This window comes from Corythoichthys intestinalis, chromosome 21, assembly GCF_030265065.1.
Source record: "Corythoichthys intestinalis isolate RoL2023-P3 chromosome 21, ASM3026506v1, whole genome shotgun sequence".
Classification (NCBI taxonomy): Eukaryota; Metazoa; Chordata; class Actinopteri; order Syngnathiformes; family Syngnathidae; genus Corythoichthys; species Corythoichthys intestinalis.
The window spans coordinates 7,739,791-7,765,472 of record NC_080415.1 but is presented as its reverse complement, the minus strand read 5'-3'; the positions used below and the strand labels follow the sequence as shown (position 1 = coordinate 7,765,472).

Here is a 25,682-nt window from a genome sequence, read left to right as displayed (position 1 = left end):
GTAGCTGGAGGAGAGAGAGCCTTCAGTAAAATGAAAATAATAAATAAAAACTACCTACACTCCACCATATCACAGGGCAGGATTAACAACCTAGTCATTGTTACCAAACTGCACTTTATGGTAAGTTTTGGTGCTCTCAACTCCGCACCGTAGTGTGGAGTGGACGGATGGACGGCTCATTTGTCGTCATTTCGTCCGGGTCTTCCTTCAGGAAGGTGCCAATGTGCATAAAAATGCAGAGACACGTCGGATGGCTTTTTGCTGGAACTTTTATCAACAATGGTGGACTCACAGCCACTCAACTCAGCGCTACCGCGCAAAAACTCTCAACGACTCCTATCTCACCCCCTTACGCTCGCCCCCCTCTTCGTCTACACCAAATTGGTAAAGCCTGTTATATTGTAGGGGACAGTGGCCCCTTGGGGATCCCGGTAACACCATGCTCTCCACTGAGCGTGAGCTTGCTCAAAAACTGGATTTCACTGATGTTATAAGTGACTTTGCTGTCAAAAAAATCTAGGCTCATCACTGTTTGAGGGCTTGATAACCCCAGGGATTTGGAGGGGGCAGGCACAGGATGTTTAGTTATACTGTTTTGTTGCTAAGCAGGCAGGCATAGCACTCTCAGTTGTATTGCATTGTAGCCTACATAGGACAATAGATGGAAAGTGTTTAATTGTGTCACATCACATTACAGTCTGTTAAATTTAACTATCCATCTCAAATAATTTGAAAAGTTATACTGTCATTGCTTGCAAAGCGTTAAAGTACTGCGTATGTTGTCGTGACAAGCCAGTGGTAGGGGTGGGGTGTCCCTATAATGGATGGTCTCTTGTCCCCGGGCCCCTGCAAGTCTGTTGACAACCCTGTTACCAGTTAATATCTTTTGTTGTGAATATCCCATCATACAGTGAGGACAGCTGCAGTTTATAGTCCAGTGCGGCTTATCTATGAACAAATTTCGTTTTCGTGTGAAATTTGGCAGGTGGCGGCTTATAGTCTGGAAACTATGGTACATGTTTTACATGCCCAAAATGCTTTACATTAGCACAAATATACCCTCTCATGCACACATTCAGACACCATTGGTGCTGCTGACATGCAAGGCGCTGCCAACCCATTGGGGGCAAATTAGGGTTCAGTGCCTTGCCCTCGCGTATTTCGACAGTGGGCAGTTGTAGCCGGGAACTGAACCGCTGACCTATCCGTCCCAGGAAGACTCGAGCTACCAACTGCGCCATGCCAGTAATGTCTTATCTAGCCATGAGAGCAATTACTTTACATTGGGGTATGCAGAGGTTTAGTTGTAAAAGGATAAAAATGTATATTTTTCCCAAAACGTATCAGCCAATACCACAGAGTCAGTATCGGGAGCCAAAAATCGGCGCAGGACTAATAGCGACGATTGGTTGAAATATCATTTTACACACAAGAGTGCACAATTCTTTTAATCAGACTGTAATTGAACTTCATGCTCTGCTCTGTCTAGTTAAAGGCCGGACATTGAAGCGAGGGCCCCGTCATCAGCATGGCACCGGTCCATCCCGCTTCCTGCCAGCTTTTCTTCTTCGTTTACCTCTTTTCCCTCATCACTCAGCCAGCCTTCACTCAAGATCCATCTGTCACCACGGTCGCCGTGACCGAAGACAGTCCCTTCATTGTCCCCTCCACACTAGTCAATGAGACAACTCTGGCCAATGTGGAGACCACCCAAAACCCGCTTCAAGACACAGGTCTGTCCACTCCGTCCAGCGGCGGCGACGCAGACGACGAGGACGGCCCTCCGGTCGGCGGGACGCGTTGCCAGGGTTACTACGACGTGATGGGCCAGTGGGATCCGCCCTTCAACTGCAACGCCGGTGTCTTTCTGTACTGCTGCGGTACCTGCTTCTATCGCTTCTGCTGCCAGTTCCGCCAGCAACGTCTGGACCAGCGCATCTGCTCTAACTACGACACACCCATCTGGGCCAACACCGGCAAGCCCGTGGCCACCATCACCGAAGGCCAGGAGGACCAGGAGCGGGACCGCACGCATCTCATTGTCTACATCATCTGTGGCGTGGTGGCCATCATGGTCCTGGTGGGCATTTTTACCAAGCTGGGCCTGGAGAAAAGTCGCGGAGGAGGCGGGGCCACCGTGGCCGCGCACACCGACCTCAACTCCAGGTAGGAGGCATGACAGGTGGGGCGGATTGATATCAGTCAAGTGTACAAAAGAGTAGACAATTAAAAATTAAATAAAAAAAGACACTTTAGCTCCACCTATTAGACCTGAAAGCTTTGTCTACTCATTTATACAGTTGATAATGTGACACTGTGCCAGCATGCATGCTGAGTCTATTGAATGTCCGTGCACATGCATGTGTTTTCACATATGGTTGGAAAGTTGGAAATGTGTCTTTATTCCAAAAAAAAAAAAAAAAAAAAAAAGAACGTGTTGGGCAATTTGCAAATTTCAAACACTGGGCAAAAGCAAAAAAACAATAGCCGCAACAGAAAATGCCACCAACACTATGGTAGATATGGCTTTGTGACTGCCTCAGTAGTCATCCAGAAGATATCCACGTATGACGTTAGCTGCTAACATTATCATTTCGTACATAGGCGGCGTTTGACTTTTGGGGCAGGGGGGGTACAACATGTTGATGACCCCGAAACGCAGTGTCAGCAATGAAATTAACTTACAAGAATATTTATAATAATAAGTTGACAATGAGCGTTCCCCCCCATCATTCTTGAGGAGAATTCTGAATCAGGCTGCTTAGGCAATACTTTCGCCAAGATCCTCAACCATTGAATATGATACGCTCCCCGGTGTTGTGCAAATATAGTTACTCCAGTCAAAAATTGTATCCCCTGAGCGGAGCCATATGGACGTAGATGTGTGTCTTTATTATTCAATTAAAAAAAAAATTGCTTCAATGAAAAAAAAGGTTTTTTGAACAGTTGCTTAAATCAAAATATATATTTTCAATTTTTAAAAAAGTCACTTCAATCAAAAAAAATGTGTTTGAATGCAAAAATAAATCTGAAACTCAAACAAATGCATGTGAAAGCCGATTTTTTAATTTTTTTTTTTTTTTTTTTTGGAGTCAAGTTTTTTTGATTGAAGCAACTTTTTTGATTGAAGCAAAGTTGATTTGTGTTTGTGTTAGGACGTTTTTGTCTTTATTATTCAATCAAAAAAAATAAGTTGCTTAAAGAATAGATATATTTTTTCAAAAATAATCAAAAAAAAGAAAAAATTCAATCATAGAAAATGTTTTTGAATGCGAAAAAAAATATTTGAGATTGAAAAACTTGCATTTTAACACTTAATTTTTCATTGAAAAAGTTTTATTTGATTGAAGCAATCCTTTTGTGTTTGGGCCATTTATGGATAGAACATTTGTGTCTAAATCATCCAATCCCCTGTGTCTAAATCATTCAATCCCCCAAAAAGTTTGCTTCAACCCCAAAAAAAAATATTTTCAATCAAAGAAAAAAAATCATTTGAAAAATAAAATTGCCTTCCCCTATTTTTTTTTGGGGGGGGGGGGGGGGGGGGGGGGGGGGATTACAGTATATGCAAAGCAAATGACAGCATAAGGTGCTAGTGACATGATCTGTTCGAAAAATAATTATGACCCATTATATAAAAAAAAATTTTTTGTTCATTTTATTCAGTTTTGTGGCAGTTTTATTGCTTTAGACTATATATACTGTATATATATATATGTATATATATATATATATATATATATATATATATATATATATATATATATATATATATATATATATATATATATATATATATATATGTATATATATATATATATATATATATATATAGGAAAGTCAATCTCATGCAATGACACTTTTCAGACACCCCGTTAAAATCCGCTTATGATTCCGTACCTATAATTGAATGGCGTTAGCCACTAACGTATTTGGCCACACATTAGTGCAACGGTTCTTAACCTTGCTGAAGGTACTGAGCCTAACGAGTTTCACATGTGCATTTACGAAAGCCTTCGGAATTTAATACAAAAACAATTTTTTTCAAATGCAAAATCGATTTAGCTAAGCTAAATCGGAGCGAGTCGTTTGAAAATGACATTTCACACTGTCCCTTTTTTGTTTTCAGTCTACAATCTTATTTTATTTTCTAAGGAAGCGTAGAGCTGCCAGTGCAAAACATTTTTACCAGGGCTTTCTCATTTTAAAGTACTGCCAGCTCGTTTTAATATACAGTATTACCAACTTGTTTCAAGCTATTGACAACTCGTTTCAAGCTATCGATAAGTATTAGCAAACTCGTTTCAACGAATAGTCAGTGGCAAAGGCTAAATGCTAAAAATATTATCTTTTCCCATAGGACCTCAGGGTTTGGGCATATGCACTTGTACTCAGTAGGTGCAGGAAAAATGCTGCATTTGTGGAACGTACGAAGTTGGACTTATCCCACTCGGATGTTACCAGTTGCGACCTCAAAGAGTTCTGGGCGGATGTAGACAACAAAGATTGTTGATAGTGACAAGTTGTTTTTTATTTTGGCAATTAAAAGACATTTTGACCTCCAGCAAACCTACCTTCTCGTAAGCGATCAAACAGTGGAGGAAAAATGATGGCTGAGATGAACAACAAACACTCCTTGCTGAAAGTCTGGGACCCATCTCCTTATTGGCCTCTCGAGCCCGAACGAAATCATCCGTGCAATCAGATCCATTTACAGTGGGGCAAATAAGTATTTAGTCAACCACCAACAGTTCTCCTACTTGAAAAGATTAGAGAGGCCTGTAATTGTCAACATGGGTAAACCTCAACCATGAGAGACAGAAATGTGATGTGGAAAAAACCCCCAGAAAATCACAGTTTGATTTTTAAAGAATTTCTTTCCAAATTAGAGTGGAAAGTATTTGGTCACCTACAAACAAGCAAGGTTTCTGGCTGTCAAAGAGGTCTAACTTCTTCTAACGAGCTCTAACGAGGTCTAACGAGGCTCCACCCGTTACCTGTATTAATGGCACCTGTTTTAACTCATTATCGGTATATAAGACACCTGTCCACAACCTCAGTCAGTCCAAACTCCACTATGGCCGAGACCAAAGAGCTGTCGAAGGACAACAGAGACAAAATTGTAGACCTGCACCAGGCTGGGAAGACTGAATCTGCAATAGGTAAAACGCTTGGTGTAAAGAAATCAACTGTGGGAGCAATTATTAGAAAATGGAAGACATACAAGACCACTGATAATCTCCCTCGATCTGGGGCTCAATGCAAGATCTCACCCCGTGGCGTCAAAATGATAACAAGAATGGTGGGCAAAAGTCCCAGAACCACACGGGGGGACCTAGTGAATGACCTACTGAGAGCTTACACCACAGTAACAAAGGCTACTATCAGTAGCACAATGCGTCGCCAGGGACTCAAATCTTGCACTGCCAGACGTGTCCCCCTGCTGAAGCCAGTACATGTCCAGGCCAGTCTACGGTTCGTTAGAGAGCATTTGGATGATCCAGAAGAGGACTGGGAGAATATGTTATGGTCAGATGAAACCAAAACAGAACTTTTTGGTAGAAACACAGGTTCTCGTGTTTGGAGGAGAAAGAATACTGACTTGCATCCTAATAACACCATACCCACTGTGAAGCATGGGGCTGGAAACATCATGCTTTGGGGATGTTTTTCTGCAAAGGGACCATGACGACTGATCTGTGTAAAGGAAAGAATGAATGGGGCCATGTATCGAGAGATTTTGAGTGAAAATCTCCTTCCGTTAGCAAGGGCATTGAAGATGAGACGTGGCTGGGTCTTTCAGCATGACAATGATCCCAAACACACAGCCAGGGCAACAAAGGAGTGGCTTCGTAAGAAGCATTTCAAGGTCCTGGAGTGGCCTAGCCAGTCTCCAGGTCTCAACCCCATAGAAAATCTGCGGAGGGAGTTGAAAGTACGTGTTGCTCAACGACAGCCCCAAAACATCACTGCTCTAGAGGAGATCTGCATGGAGGAATGTGCCAAAATACCAGCAACAGTGTGTAAAAAGCTTGTGAAGAGTTACAGAAAACGTTTGGCCTCCGTTATTGCCAACAAAGGGTACATAACAAAGTATTGAGATGAACTTTTGGTATTGACCAAATACTTATTTCCACCATGATTTGCAAATAAATTCTTTAAAAATCAAACAATGTGATTTTCTGTTTTTTTTTTCCACATTCTGTCTCTCATGGTTGAAGTTTACCCATGTTGACAATTAAGTGGGAGAACTTGCACAGTTAGTGGTTGACTAAATACTTATTTAACCCACTGTATTTGCGTGACGTCTTCTTAACGAGCAACGTCACTCTCGCGCGTTGGAAGTTGTCTCCAAAACAACACAGATGGCGAACCGGCGAGCCGAGAATATGTTCTATTCTGCGGTAAATTCAGTTTTAAATGGCCAAAAACACATCGAGTCCCTAAAACCAACAGTCTGTCTCGCTCTAGCCATGTTTCATAAACTTCTCCGTTCTCCTTCTATGTTTATTCCCTCGCGCTAGTTTCATGTCACTTTATTAACGGCACGTCCGTCCGTCGCTGATTGGTCCACTCCGCTGTCTGTTTGCTGTGGCTTGCTCCGCCCTGGGAATTTGATCTGCCGAACAGTCACCAGACTCTATAGCTGGACCAGCAGTGAGTCTCGTGTACCAGGCAAAATTTACTGCAGCGAAAAAAATTCATGGCGTCTCAAAGAAACCTAATTGAACTTCATTTTCGTTTCATAAATACATTGTCTTGACCGCCATTTTGTCGAGTGACGTCAGATTGAAACAACTCTTAAAGTTGGGATACTTTTTTTCCCCACTTGGAAACTAGGATCTCCCAGTTCGAGTAGCGTTCCAATTATATTTTTCCTGGTCGGAGGTTGGAAAACTCCGACTTCCCACCTTCCTTGAACGCAGCATGCTTATGACAATGTGACGGAGAGGCGCTTCGTAGCTGAGTACAACTGCTCATGCCCAAACCCTGAAAAACTGGGAAAAGTAATGTTTTTAGCATTTAGCCTTCACCGCAAAGAAAAACGAGTTAGCCAATATGTTGAAACGAGGTTGGCACTACATTAGAATCAGGTTAGCAATACCTTAATACGAGGTTAGCCATATGTTAAAACTAGGTTAGCAATAGGTTCAAACTAGTTGGCAATACGTTGAAACCAGACGAGTTTCATTTTGCATCACATATATTTTCGCAAATGTTTTTTTTTTGTTATTTTCACAGTCCATGCTGCCTTTAGGTCTGTTTTACTTCCTCATGCCAAGTGTCAAGTCAAGTCAAGTGCCAAGTTAACCTTCCACTGAGCAGACCAGTTTCTCTTCCCATTATATAAAGAGCTATGTAGCAGTTGAAAGAAATGGAATAAAGCCTATAAATTGAGGACAAACCAGTCCAAAACCTAGTCTTAAAACGACGCTTTACACTTGTCAGCATATGAAAATAGGGCCCTGAGTGTCCTCACCTTCGCCAAACCCCTGGGGTTCGATCGAGCTGAGGTTAAGAACCATTGCATTAGTGTGTGGGGGTACTTGCTTTGTAAGCTGTAAGTCAGTATACTGGATGATAGTGATGCACTGATACCTTTTTTTAGCTCCCCATACCGTGGCTTAACTGTGTGGTGTCAGCCAATGTCAGTACTGTACCGATACCACATTTAAGAAATCCATCCATCCATCCATCTGTCCGTCCGTCATCTACCACTTAGTCCGGGGTCGGGTCACGGAGGCAGCAGCTTTAGCAGGGAAGCCCGGACTTCCCTTTCCCCAGCCACTTTAATCAGCTCCTCTGGCGGGACCCCAAGGCCTTCCCAGGCCGGCCAAGAGACATAAGCTCCTTTCACAGACTCCGAAACACCGGGATATCGCGGGATTTAACCATGCAGCAGTTGTTTGTGAAAACAATTTCCTGGGTTAACTGACACGGCGATTACGCGGACATTTCACGGGCTGCATCTCATTATAATCTCCGGGACTTTCCCGGGAAGGGGTGTGCGTGAAAGCAGGTGTTAAATTCCTGAGTCACAGCACGATGGCTGATGGCGTAAATACCACAGCGGGCCGATCGTCACCTTCTCCCTCTTCGCAGTAAGATGAAAAGCGGTAAACAAACATCGCAATTGTCAACATAGCTAGCTGGAAATAGCTAAATTAAACTGAAAACATAACGAAATTAAATTGTTACACGATCGTAGAGCCAAGGAAGAAAGTCCATCGTCCATCTTTGGAAATGTGTGGTTTATTTTGTTGCCGATGTTAGGGTCTGCTACTGGGGAAATAAGGTTGTACTTCAAATCACAAAACAAAAGAGGGATGTATTCAATGGTTTATTAAATACAAAAATACACACGATCGCTGAAAAGGGGGATTTACACAATGTGTCCGTGACATTAGAACTGAGGAAGAGAGTCCATCGTCCATCTTTGGAAATGTGTGGTTTATTTTGTTGCCGACGTTAGGGTCCGCTACTGCGGAAACAAGGTTGTACTTCAAAGCATAAAACAACGGAGGGAGGCGCTCAAGGGTATATTAAATACAAAAATACAATGGGTCCGTGACAGTAGGTCGACGTGGATCAATAAAATACAGTGATACCTCGCCTCACAAACGCTTAAGCTCACGAACTTTTCGCCTCAAGAACTTTAAATTCGCAAATTTATAGTCTCTGCTGACGAACTACTTTTCGGCGGACGAACACACCACGCGGTCGAGCAGCGCCTCGCTTCGTTCCCCTCCCTTTCTTTGAGTGCGGACGTGGTTAGACATTTTGGACCATATTGAATGTACGTACAGTATTTTTGCTATTATGGGACCGAAAAAGACCCCACCACAGGCAACTGTTAAGCCTAAGAAGACGCTAAAGAGAATTACAATTGAGCAGAAGAAGGGGATAATTGGTAAACACGAACGAGGTGTACGTATGTGTGACTTAGCATCCCAGTACCAGTATGCTAAGTCAACCATTGCTACCATCCTTAAGAACAAGGAAGCTATTAAGGGTGCGTGTGTGGCACACCGGAGGTTGAGTTACCTACAGTCCTTATGGAAGGTGGCTCTCCTTCCAAACAGTAACTCCCTCCCTCCCTCCTCCTCCCACTCCATTCCATCAACTACCATCACAAAGGTAAATAAAACTTTATTATACAGTACAGTTTATTTTTTTAATTTCAATACAATAGCACATTTATTATACATAAAATAAGGTATATTTTTGTGTAGTTTTAAGGCTTATTTAGTAGAAAATTATGTTTTATGGGGACCTGGGAACGAATTATTTTCATTTTAATGGTTTCTTATGGGAAATAAATGTTCGGAAGAAGAACTTTTCGCCTCACAAACTCTTTCTGGGAACCAATTAAGTTCGTGAGGCGAGGTATCACTGTACTAACCTAAGCGGTAGGCAAAGAGCTGATGAGACAACAACAAAAAAGCCAATGGGATTCTTCCATCCCAAGCCAGCGGGATTCCTTCTTCCACACTTCTCTTGGATCACTTGGGCTTAAATACAGCCTTGATGAGCTTGAATTAGCTGCAGTTACGATGTCGGGAACACTCTCTCCGGAACAAAACCAACATTTTGACAGCTGATGCCGACCAAAAATGACGTAATGTCCGAGTTATAAAATCGCGCTAGCAGCCCTCCTCGCACAGAGAGTGCCAGTGGGCAACGCGCATCATTCTCGGGACATCTCTACATGAGTGAAAGCAATGACGCGAGTAAATCCTGCACCACCTTACACGGGAATTTCCCTGGATATGTGTGTGAAAAGGGCTATAGTCTCTCCAGCCCGTCCTTGGTCATCCCCAGGGCCTCCCGCCGGTGGGGCATGCCCAGAACACTTCTCCAGGCATACTGACCGAATCAGTTTTCTTTATTAAACAGTTGCTCATAAATACAATCCAAATCCAATTTCAAAGCACACTCTCTTGTATGACAATTTACTAGGGCTGTCAAACGATTAAAATTTTTAATCGAGATAATTACAGCTTAAACATTAATTAAACGTAATTAATCGCAATTAATCGCAATTCAAACCATCTATAAAATATGCTATATTTTTCTGTAAATTATTGTTGGAATGGAAAGATAAGACACAAGATGGATATATACATTCAACATACGGTACATAGGGACTGTATTTGTTTATTATAACAATAAATCAACAAGATGGCATTAACATGATTAACATTCTGTTAAAGCGATTCATGGATAGAAAGACTTGTAGTTCTTAAAAGATAAATGTTAGTACAAGTTATAGAAATGTTATATTAAAACCCCTCTTAATGTTTTCGTTTTAATAAAATTTGTAAAAATTTCAATCAAAAAATAAACTAGTAGCGCGCCATTGTTGATGTCGATAATTACTTACACAATGCTCATGGGTGCTGAAGCCTATAAAATCAGTCGCACCTAAGCACCAGCAGAGTGCGGCAAAACTCCATAAAACACAATTAACATGTGGGCATTTCACTGTACTGTCATTTAAATCTGTCTGAGCGGGGCATGTGCGTTAATTGCGTCAAATATTTTACCGTGATTAATTTAAAAAATTTAATTACCGCCCGTTAACGCGATAATTTTGACAGCCCTACAATTTACAGTTTGAATGGGAGTTTGTGTTGAAAGGAGACTCTAAGCTGTTGTAAGAATGGGTTTATGTGTGTGGTTTCTTTATATAAAGAAATGAGTCAACTTTACTATCTAAGAGTAACTCAAGTGCTAATATGCTTCTCCAAAACACAATACGAACAGACACTTAAGACACTGATTAGCATCATCTCTAACTAGCTCAGCGCTCTGTGCTAAGTTGTAACGTGTCATCAACAAAGAATACAAACAATACAATTGGCTTCACTTGCCTATGGCGGCGGCACACTTGATCTAACAACACAAAAGACAATATAACTCTACACTTTGTAATATTATTGATTCAGCAACTAAACGAGTGTAGCAGTGAACTCTCTCTCTCTCTCTTACTCTAATCACTGGCATGCCCGTGCAGCCTCACTTTACACACAAACAAGCTCATAGCTGCCGGCAAAAATAGATTATCAAATTTGTTGGCAACTTAATTTTTTTAATTGATTGTAATCGATTTAATTGATTCGTTGTTGCAGCCTTACTCAATACACACTTGACCGTATAGTAACCGCTATCAAGGCTTGAGCTGACACTGCTTAACTCATTGACGGTCATTGACGGCACTAGACGCCCAATCCATTTGGAGTGGGAGGATGGCAGTGAATAATTTGCTGCCATTCTCCCACTTCAAATGGATTGGGAGTCTACTAGAGATAATCTATTTTTTACTTTACGACACTCATGATAACGTTAGCGGCTAACGTCAAGGCAGCGATGATGTCAAAACGCTAGCTAGCAAAGATTCTCGACTGTTATAAGCCTATTTTTGCTGATTTTTTTCTCTTACAAAGTATTTGGAATATGCAAACTGCCTGACACTCAATTGGAACATGAAATTGTACAAATGGGGGACAATGAAATCAATTTACAACTTTACAACCAAGTTGAAAGCATGCAAATTTGAAGGTCTCCCAACACGTGTGCATGTTTGCTCTCCTACCATAGATGTGAAACTGATAAACAGCACTATTCAGGTCACAAGCTGCTCAACTCATCCCATAGTAAGTTCGATAATAGTTTACCATGAGAAGACGAGGACTTCCAAAGTCAGCTGTGATAGGCTCCAGCTCCTAAAAATAAAATAAAAAATCGAATTAGGACGACATCAGAACCCGATATAGCCAGAAATCTCAGCTGACTTTTAATTTTTTCGTGCTTTACGAGTCGCCGATTTTGAAGTTCACTCTGCAGCGGGCGCGTTTTTTTTTTCCATTTCTGTTTCTAATTTTTCAATTTTCTTTCTTTTTATTTCTGTGTGTGTCTTATTTCCCCCCTTTTTGCTTTCTTTTCCACGTGACTTTGTATTTCACTTCCTTGTGAACATTTGCTTTGTTTGTAAGGGTGACCTATATATGAAATAAACTAAACATTTTTGAAGAACACTAATTGATCAAGCTGCAGTAGATGTTTTAAGCTCATTTGAAGTATTTGTGCTGCCTACCCACTGACTTTGTGTGTCCAGTACATGTCTCCCCACGGATGGTCGTCTTAGATTTGTAATGCGTTGAAGTCGGGGTAAATACGTGCTCCGCAGGACATGATGAGTACAACCCATTGCTTTCATCGCGGCCTTCCCTCTCATTCTTTTCAAACATTTACATACTGTGCCATCTCCACTCACTTGGTCTCAAATCATGCTGTTTGTATTCAAGTCCTCTTGGCATTTTCCGCATCTCCTCCTGATCAACTATTCTTTTTCTTCTTCTTGCCTCCCTTCCCCTTTGTTCCGAACAAAGTCCTCAAGGCAACATGTAGGTTAACAAGGCCCAGCTACTTGGCGTCACCCTCTATCTTCTTCACTTAACCTTTCAAGCATCCTTTCCCCGAGCATCACCTCCTTCATCCTGTAGCCTAAATATCAAAATGAGATACAGTGGTACCTCTACTTATGAATGGCTCTACATACAGAAATTTCCGTTTACGACACGCTTCAACTGGGAAATATTACCTCTTGTCATGAAAGATTTTTTTTTGTTTGTTTTTTTCAACCAGTCCTGTTCAGCTGTTTGACACGGTGAATGGAAGTCTAAGTGTCTGGTTGATCTGAACAGTTATAATGTTTCACATTTATAGTATGACATACTGCAATCGTGGTCATTTAGCATACCTCGTTTATTATGACAAAGCAGCGAACAGGAAGGGGGGAACAGAAGAAAAGAAAAGAAACACAAGAAAAGAAACAAAAGAAACACAAACAACAACAAGATATACATTGAACGCCTACACTAACTGTGAATATGTTGGTGCTATCGTCAGCTAGATATATTTCCGGTTGACGACTTGAGGGGGGCCTGTTGACCAGGGAAAGAAGGGGAGGGGGGTATGGGCGTCTATAGGATAAGTGATTGGGAGGGCTGGCGTGTACACAAATCAGCTCTGTGATCTAGAAACCAGTAATCGTGTGAATCCCTTGTGAGTGTAAGCGCGTCGGCAGCCGAACCTACGCTGCCCGATCGCCAATCCCGGCACCGGATCCCCCCACCCGAGCGCGCCCAATCACATCCAGCTGCGCGCGAGCCCCACCAAACACATGACAGCCACGCAGACGGGCAGAGACGCCGCGCAGGCGCCTCCCCAGGGCCACGGCCCCCACCTAACCAGCCCAGGGAGGGGGAGTGGTCAGTGGGGGGAGGGCGTTGCAGCCCATCCCTCCTCCTGCAGCCCAGCAAAGGAGCCATCATCACCCCACCGGGATCTAGGGTGGTCCCCCTGGCCACCCGCGCCCCCATCAACCAGCCTTCAGGGATGGGAAGAGGGGATGCACCACTAACCTCACGCCCAGCTCCACCCCCGTCCGCCCACCAGGCCCACGAGCCACAGCCTCAGCCCCCCAACCTGCACGACATGCCACGAGACCCCCAACGGTCCACAAAGCCCAGGGCAGGGTCCCCCGGTGTCCAGCCAGCAACTCGCGACGGAGCGCAGGGCAGATACCCAGGCAGAGTAGAGAGGGTTTAGCAGAAGCAGGAAAACGCGAAGGAGCCGCCGCTGGGCGACGCAAGATCGGACCCCCGACCTCCCCCCACTCCCGCGGCCGGCAGCCCAGGCAGAGGGGAGGCCACACCCTGGGAGAAAAGTGTGGGACCCACCTACCACCCTATTACTGTGGCTGCCAGGTCCCCCGGAAATTTCAAGATACGAAAGGCTAAAATACAGTATGGGCTGCTACTTGCAGAGTTGCAGAGTTTATTGAATGTAACATAATTATAGCTGCTCTGTCATTGGCTATTGCCTAGCATCCAGGGGCGCTGTAGGTCACTCACATCAAGGGGGTGCTGAGGATTTTTTTTAGTTTTTCCCATCCAAAAACAGTTTCCCAATTAAGATAAATAAATAAATAAATGCAGGTAGCTGCCCCGAGCCAATCCCGTAGTCCCACTCTCCCTCCCTCCCGCTCCCTGCTCTTTGTTGGTCAAGCAGTGCACTGGAGTTGCTTATTAAAGTTAACGATGATTGACAGACGTTAATGTTTGATCCTGCCACAGATGCCTGGAAGCCAAAGCTTCAAAGTGCCGCATGCGTAAATCATCGTTTGAAGGACGATGGTCCCCAACAAAATGTTTACTGCATATGAAATGTGAATGGCTTCACCTTACTGGCGGTAAACTGGTCTTTTGACGTCCGCACAAGTTGATCCATTCCTCACATTTTCTCCTCCGAATTTTTGGCTTGGCTTGAAATATATGAAGACGTCTAGAGTCGTTTCTACAAGTTCCATAGCAGCCGTGTTTACTCGGCATGTTCATTTTTGAAAGTTTACCGGCAGAAAACAAGCAGTAATAACATTAATTGTATGCGAGGGCGTGTCTAGGTTGACCCACTTCCGGGTTAAGATGGCGAAGTACGGTCTAAAAATAGCATTCGTGCGGTTTACTATTGTCTAAGAGGCACGTCTAATGTATGTGTGTATCTCAGCGTCCTCTTCATTCGCCCCTCGTGTTCCCTATAACTTAACATAACTGTATAAAATTTTATTCTTTACTCTTCTCTTTGTTTTTTCCACTCATATTTCATGTTTACTGTGCAAGAATCTAATTGTAACATGTATTTGTTACATGTTTTGATGATTTTCTATGCTTTATAAAAGATTTATGTCTGAATTTTCGAGGCTTGGAACGGATTAGGGCATCTCCACGGAAAACACGTCTCTATTCACGGAATTTTCAGTTCATGAAACTACTTCCAGAACCAATCAATTTCGTTAGTAGAAGTACCACTGTATAATATTTGTGACACTCTGTAAAAATCAGTGACCTCTCCTCATTTCAACAGATTACCCCCTCTCTATGAGTTTCTCCTAGATTACAGCTTTATGTCTCTGGGCTGCATGTTCATGTGGTTATAAAGCACGCTGACAGAAATCCCTGCTTCATGCATCGCGCACGTCGCATACTATATAAGCACCACAAGAGTTAAAAAGCATAAATACAGTATGTACTCACGTATAACTGCCGCCCTCTTCCACAAATACACAAACTGTTTTCCTTTAAAGGCTTGTTCAAATGCTTTACGCTGCATCTCCATGTGCCGCACGCAGATGATTAGCACTCTCGAATCCCGGTGTTTTTTGTCTCAATTAACTTTGAAACCAAAAATCCTGCGCTCAGATTAAACATCAACACACGCACATATTCACACACATAACACCTTCTAAAATGTTCCTTCTCAAAATGGGGTTCAGTTTGTTCCTGTTCTGCACTAATCAGTAAACAATGTCAGATTTGAGGTTTGTGTGTGTGTGTGCATGTACATATACGTACAGCCATAGATGAAATTATTGGCACCCCTAGAATTTTCCAGAAAATACAGCGTGCAATTGCAAATGTTTTTTAGTATGAATGTGTTTATACTGTGGATGTGCATTGGAGAAGCACAAAAAAACTAAGGAAAAAAGCCAAAATTGACACAATTTTAGACAAAACTCAAAAATAGGCTGGACAAATATTGTTGGCACCCTCAATTCAATATTTGGTTGCGTATCCTTTAGAAGAAATAACAGAAAGCAATCGCCTTCTATAACCATCAACAAGTTTCGTGCACCTCTCAGATGGAATTTTGGACCACTCTTCTTTTGCGAATTGTTCCAGGTCTCTCCGATTTGAAGGGTGCTTTCTTGCAACAGCAATTTTGAGGTCTCTCCATAGGTGTTCAATTGGATTTAGACGCCGACACATCGATGACCACCTCAGAATTCTCCAGCGCTTTGTCTCCCACCATTTTTTGGTGCTATTTGAGGTATGTTTTGGGTCGTTGTCTTGTTGGATCACCCATGACCTATGACGCAGACCCAGTTTTCTAACACTACGTCCTACATTGCGGCCCAAAACATTTCATGACTTCTTGGACACTGTCAAGGCACCCAGTGCCAGAGGCAGCAAAACTACCCCAAAACATCATTGGATATCCACCATGTTTGGCTATAGGCACTGTGTTCTTTTCTTTGTAGGCCTCATTCTTTTTTTCTGTCACTGGGTGCCTTGACAGTGTGCAAGGAGTCATGAAATGTGGAGACTATCAAAATGTTTTGGGCCGGAATGTAAGGTGTAGTGTCAGAAAGCTGGGTCTGCGTCAGAAGTCATTTATTTGTTTATTTCCTTTTCAGGCATGACAGGTTCAAACGTACAATAAGTCAAATATGGTAAAATTAGTGCACTATAAATTATTTGAAGGGCCCTCTGATCTAGTACATTTTGAGCTCTGAAAAGGATATCATGGGTCATGAGTGTTCTAACAGGACAATGACGCAAAACATACCTCAAATTGCACCAAGAAATGGTTAGAGACAAAGCGCTGGAGAATTCTGAGGTGGCCATCGATGAGTTCGGATCTAAATCATATTAAACACTATGGAGAGATCTCAAAATTGCTGTAGCAAGAAGGCACCCTGCAAATCTGAGAGACCTGGAAAAGTTCGCAAAAGAAGAGTAGTCAAAATTTCCATCTGAGAGGTGCATGAAACTTGTTGATGGTTATAGAAGGCGATTGCTTTCTGTTATTTCTTCCAAATAATGTGCAACCAAATATTGAGTTCAATTTTGTCCACCCTATTTTTTTTTTTTTTTTTAGTTTTGTCTAAAATTGTGTCAATTTTGACTTTTTTCCTGAGCTGTTTCTTTGTTTTTCCAATGTACATCCAAGAAATAAACACATACCTGTCAAGTTGTACGGTTTCGGCGTAATTTGCACAAGTGAGCACTGATTTTTAAATGTGTATGCCGTACGTTCAAAATCTGAACGTTTCTTGTGCGTTACGTTTTTTTTTCCTCCGTTCGGATTTTGTCACCGTTTCGGCAATGATACAATGTGCGTTACTATGCGTTACTACGTTGGTTGAATGACGCGAGAAAAGTCAGAGACAGGGAGAGAGAAGAGTGGGAGTGGGAAGGAGGGAAGAGTGTTGTGACGCTGTTGCAATCGCAATGCTAGGCTAGGTGGCTCTAATATTTCCTGACTGTAGCCGACAGCCTACAATCTACACACACTTGATGGTACACTAGATATCACATGCATACACAGTAGAACTACATGCGAAATGACACTCGGTGGCGTTAGTAAACAGCCGCCATTTCAAAGCAGTTGACTTCTCAGAAAGGCTCTTGTAGTGAACCTTCCTAGCAAACCTAAGTACTTTTTATCTAAAATACTCCTAAATTGGCAAAATCTTGACTTGAATCTATCTTTAAATGATGAAACAGTTTTAAAACTTCCACATGTCGAAAGTAGACAGAAGGGTATTAATGCAAAAACGGGAGCAATTTTAACCACTTAAACAGTTGATTCACAATATTAAATGACTTCAGAACATAGCAAAGGTTGTTATGTTGTTGTTGTTGTTGTTGTTTTGAAAAATGAAAAATAAAAAAGAAGAAGAAAGGTAACACCAGTTACTTTGCCAAGTAATTAATTATTCTTACATTCAGGTAACTGAGTTACTAACTCAATCACTTTTTGGGAGAAGTAATTTGTAACTGCAAATAATTACTGTTTTAAAGTAAGATTAACAACACTGGTCATAAAGATGAAGTCTGCAGAATGAAAAGAGACGAAAGTGGAGATTTTATTCTGTTAATTTGTTGCCGAACACAATTTGCCCACAACAATTGCTGATCACTTCTCAGAATTAGCAAAAGAAATGTTCCCTCAGTCAACGATTGCATCGGTAAGTTAATTTTATCAATTGACCTTTTTAATTTATAATTGGACATACTAACGAACTACCTTCAAGTCAAACTGAATTGGGAGCTGAAGTGCAGCCATCAAGACATGATAGAAATTGCCAAAAGTGCTACATACAATTGTAACAAAAGTGACTGTTAAATTTTAGTAATCATGATGTAGCTGAAGATATTGATTGTTCTTTGATTGCACCAGGTTATAATATCTAGTTATAATTTAGTAGTATAGTATAATAGTATAGTAGTCTAGTATAATTTATAACCAATGAATTCATATTATTTGAAAAGTTTTATTCTTGTTTCATATTGCACACTATAAAAAACGTAAGATTAGTCACCAATTTATAAGGGCATACGTCACTATTTGTAAGATTGCCAAGGGCCTGGGGTTGACAGGTATGTAAACACATTCATACTGAAAACATTTGTAATTGCATTAATCTATGTGAGAAATGTTGTAGTTCTGGAAAAACTCCAGGGGTGCCAATAATTTTGTCCATGACTGTATACATGTTTGTGTTTCACTGATACCATTTTTTTGCGATTCTGTGTGGTAATTGGCCAATGTCGACATTGGCCACATTAAAAAAAAAAAAAAAAAATACAATCAATCAGGTCAGTTATTGCCAAAAACTGAAATACACCATACACAGTTGACTGTAAAGTAATCGCTATCATTACCTGCATCCAATCCACTTGAAGTGGGAGGGATGGCAGCGAATGAACGAATGCCACAAGGATGTGCGATATGTATACATTTTTTCACACACAAACTTGTTTTTCTGCTTCATGCCCGAACAGCGCCACGGCCTCTCACCCTCCCTCATGCTAAGCAGTGCGACCAAACTGTTTTTCTTTGTCTGCAGTGCATCAGGCATTTGGTATTTAAAGTTAACGATGATTAACATGTTTGTAACTTTGATCTGGCCAGAGACGACTCAGTAACTCTATGATCAAAGGCACAAATGTGTCAATCATCGTTAAACTTGTTGCACACTCGGCTAGCCCAGTCTGAAGTGTTCTGTGTCAACTCATTCATTGTGTCAGTGAGAGGCTGTTCTCAGCAGCGTGAGCGTCAAAGTGTGAATTTGAGTGGACTCACTCAAATAAACATTTAATAAAGACAAGCATTTTTCTACGTTATTCTTGTTTCATAATAATTTACATTATGAATGAAGCGTGTGTGGGTTTTCTCCGGGTTCCTACTACCAGTGTTGATTTCGTCAACGACGACATAAGGAAAATATTTCGTGAACAGTTTTTTCATCACGGTGACGAGACGAATGCCAGTTTTCGTCTGACGAGACGAGAACGAGATGAAAATGCGCCATAGTTTCCATCACATGTTTGTGTTGTGTGACATTTAATGTATAGTTAGTCTGCATCAAAGCAGTGTCAGGTTGTGTCACTCGTGACGTGCTGCACCCCCCCCCCCCCCTTCCCGAGTCACTAGTGTGTCGTCTCCAGTCTCCATGCAGGCTTGCACACACGGTAAGATTTGTTTTCTTGACCAGAGAGAATACGCAATGTTGACTTAGCCTTTATCAGTCTGTTCTGAGTGATCATCACACAGTCAATGCAACTTGTAGCGTTAGCATCGCATTTGCGTTAGTATTAGGCTAATGCTAACGGAGAGCGTCCTCTTAAACTCTCTGACAACTTTTTTTTTTTTTTTTTTTACTTATAGTTAGTGGCATCCAGGTGGGTATAATCAGGGGTGAAAGTGGGCCAGAACGGTCAGGAACGCAGTTCCGGTATAAGATTCAGGGCAGGAACGCAGTTCCGGTATAAGGTTCAGGGCCGAAATGCTGTTCACGGTGCTTCGATTCCAAAAATATGACGGCAGCTGTCAAAACGTTATGTAAAAAAAAAATGTTTTAATGCTGAGCTGCCACACATGAATTTCATCTCTAAGAAGAAAACAATCTACCAACATCAGATTTACATGCACAAGTGTTAATAACAAGCATGATAAAATGCTTGTGTAGCGTAAGCCGTTTCCACCTATAGTTATTATTTATTTTATTTCGCGAACGGCATGGAGGTTTCCCTAGCTGCTGCAGTTATCCGAGTCTGACGATGACGAGTCACGTAAATGTGCGAATGCACACAGCAAAGCAAAACACCTGGACTCATTTATCCGTTCAATTGGCTGACATACTGACATGTGATCAGCAGAGATATTTAGCTAGCTAGTGCATGTTTTCTGGAACAGCAACAACAACAACAAAAGTTTTTTGAATTGATGTGACAATGCAACAGAAAATGGATGAAATCTTTAAGAGCAAGGAAAGTTGAGGAGGCTTATTTATAATATTTAGTTTTATTTGCACTGATAGGGAGGTTCAGAACATCTTAGCTGTCAATGTGCACTTTGGACTTATTTGTTCATTTATTTTAGGCTACTTATTCATTTCATTATGATTTAAAAAAGTCAATGCGCGATCTTCAAAATGTATTCTATTTCACTCTGCATAATATAAGTCAGTTGTATTTTTCTGAATGTATGTTACTTATATCTTTATTATTAAAAAAAAAGAAAGCAAAAGTAAATGTCGACATTAACTTCAATTTTAATATATATTATGTGTTCTTAAGTAGTTAAAATTTAGATTTAGCATTTAGTATGTGAGTAAATGAGGGGAAATAAAAATTAGGAGATGTAGTTTGGGGTTATTGCACACCAACCCAAAAAAATAAATAAATAAAATAAAAAATAAAGAAACAAAATTCTGGCTCCGTGGCAACCTTCACGTCGAGGAGTTCCTGCAAGAAATTCTAGCCACTTTCACCCTGGGTATAATTAATGTAAAATGATGTATTGTTTTCCTGCTGAGGATTTGCCGATTTACTCATGTTTTTCCAGCTCGAGTGAGGCATTAACTTGGTGGTATGAATGGGACAGGTCGCATAAAAGTGGACCATTTATAATCCAATCTAGGTCACTTGCGTAAGTGGTTAAAATCCGATCTGTGCCACATTTTTCCAGAATGTGGCTGCGGTCTGAACTGTCATGACTCCCAAATCGCAATTCATTCAGGAATTACGTCAGCAAAAAGCGAAAGAGGCAGGGAGCTACGGCAGTGATGAAGCGTTCGCGCCTAGCTTGACCTCAGCTTTTAGGGAAGAGGGTAAGCCTGAGAATGCTCAGTTTTCTTTCTGTGCGCCAAATGAGTAATATTTCATTATTGCTTACTTGGCCGAGAGTCAGGGCAAACTGCCCGTACAGTATGTGTGTGCGTCACGCACAGTGCTGTCAATCCATATGAATTTTGAATATAAAACTAAACTGGGATTATTAATGTCTGTTATTTGTGTCCTCTTTGTGGAAATCAAAATACGATCGCCCTAAAATGACGGAGCGCCTGCATTTGTTTTGATGCTTCTGTGCATTTTGGTCAGTTTGCGCAGCGCGTGTCGGACTGCAATTAGTGCGCACACGTACTACATTCACGGGCTCAATGGAAAAAAGCAGTCTGAACGGGCATGCATGAAAGAGACCATAGACTTCATAAATGTATTGACGGGTCAGATCGGTCATGCACGGTGTCTCACATTCAAGTAGGGGGCCGCCCACATCAAGACGAGCTATTCACAAACACGAACGCAGCGCTCTACCACCGGATTTCTGTTGAAAAAGTACAAAAGCTGTTTCGCATATAAACAGGAAGGATTGTCTTAGGGGTGATTTGTTCGAGGATTCAAGGTAATTGTTATATTTTTTGTACAATGCATGCATTTTGAAACGTGAAAAAAATCAATGGGAGAAATTAGCCGCTACTGGATTGGCATCATAGTTCGCAATGTTTACGTAAAATAAATGCTAACTGCCCGTTTTTTTGTGCTTTTAACCAAGAATCGAGACTTTTCTTATGTCCATATTAATAAAGAATTCGGGGATTTAAGCATTTATTAACAAGAATTTTCACCGGAAAAGCTCTGTTTACATAAGGCGGCCGTTAGCTACATTCACTAACAGACTAGCATTGTACTTTGACATATTTACGTAAAATAAATGCTAACTGCACGTTTTTTGTTGCTTTTAACCAAGAATCGAGACTGTTTTATGTCCATATCTATAAAGAATTCAGGGATTTAAGCATTTATTCACAATAATTATCACCGGAAAAGCTCTGTTTACATAAGGCGGCCGTTAGCTACATTCACTAACAGACTAGCATTGTACTTTGACATATTTACGTAAAATAAATGCTAACTGCACATTTTTTGCTTTTAACCAAGAATCAAGACTTTTTTAATGTCCATATTTATTTTTAAAATCAGGGATTTAAGAATTTATTAACAAGAACTTTCACTGGAAAAGCTCTGTTTACATAAGGCGGCCACTAGCTACATTTACTAACAGACTAGCATTGTACTTTGACATCTTGACGTAAAATAAATGCTAACTACACAGGTTTTTTTTTTTTTTTGCTTTTAACCAAGAATCGAGACTGTATAATGGCCATATCTATAAATAAATTGGGGATTTAAGCATTTATTCAGAAGAATTTTCACTGGAAAAGCTCTGTTTACATCAGGCGGCCGCTAGCTACATTCACTAAAAGACTAGCATTGTACTTCAACATATTTACGTAAAATAAATGCTAACTGCACGCTTTTTTTACTTTTAACCAAGAATCGTCTGTATCTATAAAGAATTCGGAGATTTAAGCATTCATTCACAAGAATTTTCACCGAAAAAAGCTCTTTGTCTGTGATTCCACTCGGTCAGCTTTGACTTCCTTGCCAACAATGCAGGCCCCCTATTTATTGGCCCCGCATCCCGTCAATACATTATTAAGTCTATGAACAGATATGAAGAAAAATTAGATTTGTGCATTAAGACCTGCAGTATGAACCTAGCCTAAGAGTAAGACAAAAATTAAAAGGGCTTCCAAAACAAACAATGATTAAAATGCAATTGAATGCATTGTTAAGGATATTCATACAGTGTGTCGAGTATTTGATCCAGCCATGCAACAAAATCCTTTCAAATGAAAAACTACTTTTGTTTTAATGGAGTTCCATCCCTAATTGATATCTGGACACATGCAAAGAACACACACTGACACTGTGATTTATAGTTCAATTAAAAACACGAAAGATAGTGATGACATTTAGGTTGCATGAGCACGGCTCACGTCACCGGGCAATCAACTTGGCCAGATGCACTGCTATTTAATGACCGAAGTGTGTGGATTCAGGAGAGGTCACATGGGTGTGCGTGTCGCCACACGCAAACGTGAGTCATGTGTGCGTATACGCCTGCCGAGCAAGTCCCAATGACGAGATCAATCTTCAGTATTTTACTTGGCTTGTGTGACACTCTTGGATCTGCTGTATATGTTTGACTGGCTTTGCGTGTGTAGCAGGCTTATTACCAACCATGTTACGTAATAAAGGGCAGAGTCACTCCAAGGGTTTGACTGCTGACCTGATTGCAGTCGGACAGATAAATTACTGTATATTCAATGAGTACATACGACATGTGAAAATAGGATCACTTTTACAGGGTTTCTACAGGTATCAGCAAATCTCATTGAATGCTTTTTAATGCCACTTTAAAGTAATTGAATGCCAATGCCCAGCTGCAGGTAGTTTCACACAAACAAATTGTTAGGTAAAGTTGTCCGCTAATGACGTTTTAACCGATAACTGATATCCCGATATTGTCCAACTCCAAAAATCCAATACCGATATCAAACCGATACCGATATATGTGGTCGTGGACTTACCATATTATAGCTATTTGTATTGTGATGCCCCACTAGAGGATTTAATAATGATAAATGTAAGAACTTCAAGGTTTTCAAATGAACATTCTGTGAAAAATAGGGGAACAACTTCAACTGAAGTTATGGAAAAAACGCCTACATTGGTATGAAAAAGTATCTGAACCTTTTGGAATTTCTACATTTCTGCATAAAATCAGCATCAAATTTGATCTGATCTTTGTCAAAATCACACAAATGTATAAAAACAGTGTCTGCTTTAACTAAAACCACCCAAACATTTATAGGTTTTCATATTTTAATGAGGATAGCACCCAAACATTGACAGAAGGGGGGGTGGGGGGGGGGGGATAAATAAGCGAACCCTCTACCTAAGGAGACTTAAAGTGCAATAGAATCCAACCAACCAACCATTACAAATCAGGTGTTTGCCCTATCACTGATGAGTGGTTTAAAGCTGCCCTGCCCACTATAAAACTCACACCTGGTAAGAAATGTCTTGATGAAAAGCATTGTCTCATGCGCATCATGGCTTGGTCATAAGAGTTGTCTGAAGATCTGCGATCAAGGATTGTTGATTTGTATAAAGCTGGGAAAGGATACAAAACCATCAATTGACAGTCAAAGAAGTCTACAAATGGGGAGAGTTTGCCATCGTTGCTCCTCTCCCAAGGAGTGGCCGTCCATGAAATATGACGCCAAGAGTTCAGCGCAGAATACTCAGAGAGGTAGGAAAAAAAAAAAAAACTAGAGTATCTGTATAAGACACTCTAGGAAATCCCTGGCCCAGTCCATCTCTGTGCACACATCAACTATATGTAAAACTATGGCCAAGAATGTTATTCATGGGAGGACTCCACAGAGAAAGCCTCTACTGTCTAAAAAAAAACAAAAAAACTTGTTGCTCAGTAATGTTCGCAAAAAGGCACTCCACAGAAGTTTTGGCAAAATATTTTGTGGACTGATGAAACCAAAGTTGAATTGTTTGGGAGTAACACACAACGTCCTGTGTGGCGGAAAAATTGAACAGCTCACCAACATCAACACCTCATCCCCACCGTGATGTATGGTGGAGGGAGCATCATTTGGGGCTGTTTTGCTTCCTCGGGGCCTGAACAACTTGCGATCATTAATGGAAGAATGAATTCAAAAAGTTTATCAGAATGTTTTGCAGGACAACCTGAGGCCGTCTGGCAGACAGTTGAAGCTAAAAAGAGAATGGATCCTGCAACAAGACACAAACAACAAGGCACAAAATATTAAATGTGATAGTTCACTCACTTATTTTTCCCTCTTCTGTCATTGTTTCCATACTATCCTCATCAAAATATGAAAACCTATAAATGTTTGGGTGGTTTTAGTTAACGCAGACACTTTTTTTTCATCTGTGTGATTTTGACAGAGATCAGTTAACATTTGATAGGGATTTTATACAGAAATGTGAGAAATTCCAAAAGGTTCAGATACTTTTTCATACCACTGTATGTTCTCTTTTCCCGGCTAACCGATAATATTAGACAACTCTAATAAATAATGTAAAAAATGTTGTTTTTTATTAACTGTCAAGTTTGAGACGGCGTTCTAGCCGAAAGTAAATTGAGAAGTTATCATCCTTATTTTGTGGTAGCGTTGCAACAATACCAATTTTTGCCTCCCAATGTGTGGTTTGGCTGATACTTTACTAAGAGTATTGAAAAAAAAAAAAAATACCAAGGGCGTAGGTTTGGCCTCAACATTGGTAGGTATTAACAGCATAAACTGCATGTACACTTTTTCATGGGGATGGGACATTTATAAGACCAAACAGATTATTGAATGAGGGTCAGGGCCCGAATATGAACCTAATTAATTGATAGGCTGAATGATCAATGCAGAATAAATCTGTACTGATTTATTCTGTACTGACTTTTGTTTGTATTGGTTCAGTTGATACAACGGTCGATTCAAACCTTTGTTTTCAAAAACTATAAAAGAAAAAGTTTGAAGTGCAAGTCCCTCGTGGTGGTTGGTTGTGGCGTTTCCCCCACCTCCTCAACATTGATGTCTATTTGCATTACTTACATTGGCTGCTGCTGGCCGAAAAAAAACTAATATACTAATATCCCTCCTCTTCGAA

General features: G+C 41.0%; 1 protein-coding gene across 1 annotated transcript in view; it reads left to right on the top strand.

The window, feature by feature from the left end:
• shisa8b (shisa family member 8b) overlaps positions 1–25,682 on the top strand; it is a 111,933-nt gene that overhangs the window by 6,505 nt on the left and 79,746 nt on the right. The window contains exon 2 of the mRNA XM_057826666.1: positions 1,490–2,166. Coding sequence (XP_057682649.1) covers positions 1,529–2,166 — 638 coding nt within the window. The 5' untranslated portion in view covers positions 1,490–1,528. The remainder of the gene's footprint in view (positions 1–1,489; positions 2,167–25,682) is intronic.